Below are 6,622 nucleotides of genomic sequence, written 5' to 3' on the forward strand. Positions count from 1 at the left end.
TTTTTTTTGTGATGGTAGTAAGTTAAAAAATATATGTAAGTGAGTATTAAACCATACCCTTTCTCATTCTCCTATTTGCTATGTTCAAATTTACAAAACCTTTATGGACTACAACAAAATTTCATTTTTATTTGATAGAACGTCTTTGTTTTTATTTTTCATATGAATAGATACTTATTATTATTATAAAACTCCCTTCAGTATTGCTAAAAGAAATAACAAAAATTTATTTATCTTCTGTGATAGTAAAGATCTAAAACAAAAAAAATGAATAATTGATTTGTGTTTGTCAGAAAGAAAAGAAAAATTAATCTAATCAAAAAGAAGTTTTGAAAATCAAAAAAAAGGAAAATGATGAAACTGTCATCTATAAATTCTCTAATTCAGTAATGTCAATAGATGGTAATTGGTTAGAAGAATTAGAGTTGTACAATAGCCTTGATGATAGCATTGATATTGACATTGAAATGATTGCACGTTCAATGGAGAAATCAAAAAATGTGACCGTGTTAACTGGTGCTGGGATTTCAGTAGAATCTGGTATCCCTGATTTTCGGTTTGTCTTTTCTATTGGGATTTTTAATTAGTTAATATAAACTAATAAAACAAGATCATCTAATGGTTTGTGGAAAAGATATGACCCTTCTGTTTATGGAAGTTATTCTAACTTTAAAAAACATCCAGAGCTATTCTGGAAAATGACAGAAGAAATTCATAAAATTACTGCATACCCAAATCATGTTCATGAAGCACTTGCTGAACTTGAAAAAATTGGAGTTGTTAAAACAATAGTTACTCAAAATGTTGATGGTTTACATCAACAAGCAGGATCAAAAAATGTTGTTGAAATGCATGGGAGTGGGAGGGCGTGTTATTGTATTGATTGTGATTATATTTCTAGGGCTGATAATGACATTTGGTCAAAACCAGTACCTCCAAGTCAATGCATTCCACGATGTCCAAAATGTGGTGGACTATTAAAACTTGATGTTGTTCTTTTTGGAGAAAAATTAGATCGTGTGACATATGATGAAGTCGTTGAAGCGTCAACAAAAACTGATTTTTTGTTAGTTATTGGGACATCATTACAAGTTGCTCCTTGTAATATAATTCCATTTAGAGCAAAACATTGTGGGGCACAAGTTGCATTTATTAATTGTTCAAAAACACCAATGGACGAATACGCTGATTTTGTTGTTAGAGGAGATTTAAAAGAAATTGTTCCAAGGATTGCAAATAAAATCAAAGAAATAGTTTGTATTTGTTTAAGTAACATATTTTTATTCAAAAAAATTTATTAGTTAGAGAGAAAAAAGGTTTAACGGATTAAGACGTGCTTGGCTGTTATCATATTCATTTGCTATTGTTATCGTTACAATGTTAGTAACATTTTATAATAATGTCTTCCATCAAAATTTAAAAATATCAACTTTAGATAATATTGATGGTACAGAAACACCTGTTGTTAGTGAATACGAACCAACTCTTAGAAGACATTCAGTCCCTTTAGATGAATGTGGGTTTGAATAAAAGCAAGTATTATTATCATCTATTTGTCTTTCTTAAATAAAAGAAATGTTACTCTGTTTTCTTCTTCTCTTTGATTTCATTTCACAATCAAGTTAAACTATTTGTGTTTGAAATTGGTTTAAAAAAAGTTTTTTTAATTAATTTTCAAGCAATTGTAATGCCTCTAAAATTTTTTGTTTTGTTTTCTCTATTGCACCAATTTGCAATGAATCTTTAGCTTTATTAACTATACTCCATGCAGCTACTATGTCTTCAATTTTAATATTTTTTTTGATATTAACTTTACGTAAGAGAATTGGGTTTTGACTTTGAATTGTATTAACAAGAGGAGATTGTTTATACTCTATCTTTTCATTTTTTTTTGGCTGTGTATGAACTTGGTTTTGTAATTGATTTAGTGGTGGTACTGATTTTGATAATGTTGGTTGTTGATTAGTACTAACAGTAAATGTCTTTTGTTTTATTTCTTCTGTTGAAGAAATTTCTTGAGAAAAAACAGGGGTAATACTTTCTTTAGTAGAATTACTTGGAGTTGGGAACAAGTTAATATTTTGTTGAGGTAATTGTTGTTTTGGTTGAGAAGGAACTGGGAACAAATTTTGTTTTGGTTGTTCTTTTTTTTGGTTGACTGATTGTTGTTCGATTGGGACAGGAAACAAGTTTTGTTTTAGTTGTTGTGTTTGTTGAGAAGGAGTAGGGAATAAATTCTGTTGAGAAGGAGTAGGGAATAAATTCTGTTGAGTAACCTGAGAGTTTGGAACTGGAAATGGGTTAGTGTTATAGTGATGAGGGGAACAATTATTTTGAATAGGTTGTTGAGGAATTGAGATATCTTTCACAAGGGTAACACCTTCAGGGATAAAATGAGATAGTACAATAAAATTTTTAACTTGTTGGAATTCATTTGGAAGAGGAATGAAAGCATTTAACAAATCAATCATATCAACAACAAAAAGAAATATTTGTTTTGCTGATTCTGGGTTTTGTTTGAAAACGTTTTGACCTGATAAATAATATTTTTTGATTACTTCTTTAATATAACTAGTTTGAAATTCACGATCATCAATGGTGTTTCCCAATGCTTGTCTTAACAATGTCTTTTTTGATAAGACTATATCATTTTGCATTTTTGATTGACTCCCAAACTCATAACAATGATAAGCAAGCATTGGTTCATAAAGGTAAAACTGATCTCCATAAGCAATATATCTTTCGCACATTTTTATTTTTTATTGTTATATCATTTTTAGTTCTGAATGAAGAATAAGTGATATTTGACAAAAAAGAATGAATATGAAACAATCTTAAAATGATAAGACAATCATTAAATATTTTACAAAAGGAAAAAAGAAAAGAAAGAACTTAATAAAGTTACAAAGCTACAAAATGAGTGATTTGACTGATTTAATGAAAAAATTTCGTGAAAGAAAGGGAATTGATGATGCAACATTAGCAAAAAATCAAGAAATAAAAGAGATTACAAATAGAGCAAAGGGTGTTGATGCAGAAACTGATTTAGAACGAAGGAAAAGAGAAAGACGAGAAAGAAGAGAGAGAGAAGAAAGAGAAGCAGCAGAAAAAGAAAAAGCAGGTTCAAGTACTTCTAGAGCTGAACGAGTAAGTACTAGTGCTGAAACAGCTGAAGAAGCTCGTGAGAAAAGAAGACTTGAGAGACAAAGACAAAGAGAAGAAGAAAAACGAAGATTGGCAGAAGAAGAACGTAAAGCCCAAGAAGAGAGGGAGGCAAGAAGAAAAAAAAGAGAAGAAGAACTTCGTATTGCAGAAGAACAAAGAGAAGCTCAAAGAAAAAAAGAAAGAGAAGAACGTAGAAAAAGGTTAGAAGAAGAAAGAAAAGCATTAGAAGGATCTTCTGTAACTGAAAGAACTGAACGAGCCGCACAAAAATTAAAACAAGCAACATTAATTGGAACTAAAGAAGTTACTAAAGACTCAACTGAAACAAAACAAGGAAATCAAAACACATTAAATAATGAACAACAAACAGACGAAATTCGTTCTGGAAAACAAAGTATTCAACTAATTGAATTAAAGGCAAATAATGAGGCATTAAGAAAACAGGTAGAAGCATTAACAAAAGAAAAAGAAGATTTCCAGAAAGGTGCAGGAAATAGACAAATTGAACTTGAAAATAAAATTAAAGAAAATATTAAAGAAATAGAATTATTAAAAGGAGATTTAGAATTGTATCGTGGAAAACAAAAGGAAAAACCATTATTCCATACTAAACCATCAAGAAATCTAGAATGGCCTGATGAATTAAAAATGCCAGTTCTTAAAGTTGGTGTTAAAGCAATTGGTATTACTGGATCAGATGATGCCTATATTGGTGAGATTACTGGTGATAATGGAAATAAATGGCAATTTACTGAAACATTATCAGTTTTAAAACATAAGGTATTTCCATCACCAGAAGTTATGCAAGAAACTATTGATAACTTAGTTATGGTTAATAACAATCTTAAAATTAGACAACAAGAAATGGAAAAAGAACATCAACGATATGTTAAAGGAGTTGAAAATGAAATGAAACAATTACGTGCTGACTATGAAAAGTTAAGAGATGTTTATGGTGCTGATGTTGTTAAAATGCATGCCAATATCAATAATAGAGTATCCATGGTATATGGACTAGAATGTAATATGGCAGTTCAAGTTGCTGAAGCTATTAAAGATGTTAAAGATTATTCAAAAGGTAAATTAAGATGGTATTCAACAACTTCAAAGAATGATGACAAATTATGGGCTGATTTAAAGAGAGAAAATAATGAGATGATTAATTATCCAAAAGGAAGGCATGACTTTAAAGCTCGTTTATTCCAATTTTATACATCAGAAGATAATGAATTATTATGCAATGAGTTAAGGTCATATAAACAAGAAGATCTGACTCATGGAAAGGCATTTATTCTTGATACCTTTAATGAGGTGTTTGTTTATTATGGAACTGGTTGTCCAAAAGAAGATAGAGCCAAAGTTACTTCAGCAGCATTAGCTTATAATAAATATAGTGATGATGGAAGATCAGTCAACACACCCGTTATTCAAGTTGAAAATGGACAAGAACCTGTTCGTTTCAGGTTACAATTCAAAGGTTGGGATCAACGTAAAATTGTTGATCGAGAAACTCAACAAAATATATTTACTGATAATGGAAAGTACTTCGGTTATGCTCAACTCCTTAATAGTGATAAACTTCCTGATTGGGTGGACCGTTCTTGTTTAGAAGAGTACTTGAAAGACGATGAATTTAAAGGAGTTTTCAGAATGGAAAGAAGCGAATTTAATATGTTACCAAGATGGAAAAAAGATGCTGAACGAAGAAAAGCAAAATTATTCTAATTAATTTCTTGAATTTTAATATTTTTTTTTATTTAATTTTAAGGTAATTATAATAAAACTATTGGTTAATAAAAATTGTTGTCTTTTATATTTACGTTATATAAAACGAAAATAATAATAAAATGTTGTTATTTCAATAAAACCCTTAAAACTTAAATTGTTTTAATTAGAAGATTAATGAAATTAGACAAACACTCATTGTATGATGTTGTAGAATATTTACCTCAAAGGTATTATAATAGATTTATCTGTGTTAATAAAAAATGTTTTAATATTGTTGAACATCATCCAAATGAAGTACTTCTTCATTACAAATCAATAACAAGTTCTTCTACAATTATTCAAGTTGAAGAACAGAATTATTTAGAATTACCTATAAGTCAATTTGATAATTATATTAACCAATTTGAACTATGTTTAAAACTAAAAATTCTAAAAGATCAAAATGAGACATTATCTTTTGAAGAACTTATTACACCTAATGTTTTCAGACATTTATTAGAAATTATTATTTCACTTAATGTTGTTACACCTAAACTTTGTATTAATCTTGATGATATTGGATTTGGAGAATTAAAGATTGTTATAACTCAATCAGAAGAATTTGCTATTGACCAATTAGAAAGTGTCAATATAATTAAAAATAATTTGGTTATTCTTAAGTTATTTGATTGGAAACTGTGTCATTTCATTCAAAAAGAACGAACGAATATTCATGTTGTCATTGAACCAAATAATTTAATCGAGTTATATACAAATAAGATTAATAAAGAATATACTTCTTTTAATTTGATTAGTTGTTATCAAGAATATCATGAACAAATAGATAATAAACAAATAGTATTAAATCAATCACTATTTAATGATTACGAATATAATTCAAATGATAACATTAACTTATTACTTTCATTATATTTACCATCTTTACAATCCTTTAATCTTCCTTCATTTTCTATAGTTAGTTTAAGAACCCACAACCCTTTTATTGAATGTTCTAATTTAATAGAATTAACAATTGATATTAAACATTCACATTTAACTCAACTACATTTTAATTTTTCTCAGTTTACTTCTTTATCTAAATTGTGTTTATTTGCTCACCTAGAAAATAGGTCTATAAAAATTCCAGCTCAAATACGTTATTTGGTTTTAAATCAGTTTGTACGTCATTTGTCTAATATTATTATTCTTCATAATGGCCAGTATATTGGAAAAGGACTTTCTTATCTTAACCAATTAAATTGTCTTGAGGTTGTTGGAATATCTGATGATAAAGTTGATTTCCCTCAGTCCCTTCATTCATTAAAAATTCAGTCTGTAGATATCGATGTCATAAGTACAAAGAATCTTACTCAATTAACAAAGCTATATATTCATGGACCAAAAATTTCTGAATTGGATTTACCAATTCCGTTATGTGAACTAACACTAATTCAGTGTCGTAAATTACAAACATTGAATGTTTACGGTAAAATGAGACTTATAGACAAGATAGAAGCTTGTCCAAAGGTTTCATTTAAAAAGAAAATTGATTAATCAAATCATCTTATTTCTTTTACAAGATGTAATAAGCTTAATCATTCTTATTTATTTCAACAACACAAAAGAAAATGGGGGGTAGTATTGTTTCTGAATTAAATATGAAAAAATTGAATAATCCAAAAATTAATCGTTCACAAAGTGATTTTAATTGTTTTTTTTTTCAATTTGGTTTACTTTTATATCATCTTAT

At 28.3% G+C, this 6,622-nt stretch overlaps 4 protein-coding genes across 4 annotated transcripts, besides 5 other annotated features; 3 read left to right on the forward strand and 1 right to left on the reverse strand.

Moving 5' to 3' along the window:
* Positions 1-389: 389 nt before the first annotated feature.
* EDI_152290 (NAD-dependent deacetylase, putative) lies at positions 390-1,530 on the forward strand (the record flags this gene model as incomplete). Its single annotated transcript, XM_001741555.1, has 3 exons — positions 390-556; positions 611-1,253; positions 1,306-1,530. 3 exons carry the CDS (start codon positions 390-392, stop codon positions 1,528-1,530), a joined length of 1,035 nt encoding a protein of 344 aa, XP_001741607.1.
* A 117-nt stretch (positions 1,531-1,647) lies between these two features.
* Positions 1,648-1,675: a sequence feature (AT_rich).
* EDI_152300 (uncharacterized protein) lies at positions 1,668-2,750 on the reverse strand (the record flags this gene model as incomplete). Its single annotated transcript, XM_001741556.1, has 1 exon — positions 1,668-2,750. One exon carries the CDS (start codon positions 2,748-2,750, stop codon positions 1,668-1,670), a length of 1,083 nt encoding a protein of 360 aa, XP_001741608.1.
* A 166-nt stretch (positions 2,751-2,916) lies between these two features.
* On the forward strand, positions 2,917-4,890 carry EDI_152310 (villin, putative; the record flags this gene model as incomplete). Its single annotated transcript, XM_001741557.1, has 1 exon — positions 2,917-4,890. One exon carries the CDS (start codon positions 2,917-2,919, stop codon positions 4,888-4,890), a length of 1,974 nt encoding a protein of 657 aa, XP_001741609.1.
* Positions 3,053-3,118: a microsatellite.
* Positions 3,207-3,396: a microsatellite.
* Positions 3,677-3,720: a sequence feature (AT_rich).
* Positions 4,878-4,948: a sequence feature (AT_rich).
* Positions 4,949-5,067: 119 nt separating this feature from the next.
* Positions 5,068-6,426, forward strand: EDI_152320 (uncharacterized protein; the record flags this gene model as incomplete). The annotated part of the gene is made up of 1 exon (XM_001741558.1): positions 5,068-6,426. The coding sequence occupies one exon, from the start codon at positions 5,068-5,070 to the stop codon at positions 6,424-6,426; it is 1,359 nt and encodes a 452-aa protein (XP_001741610.1).
* Positions 6,427-6,622: the final 196 nt, after the last annotated feature.

The sequence above is a fragment of the Entamoeba dispar genome, genomic scaffold (genome assembly GCF_000209125.1).
Source record: "Entamoeba dispar SAW760 scf_1105229463793 genomic scaffold, whole genome shotgun sequence".
Taxonomy (NCBI): Eukaryota; Evosea; order Mastigamoebida; family Endamoebidae; genus Entamoeba; species Entamoeba dispar.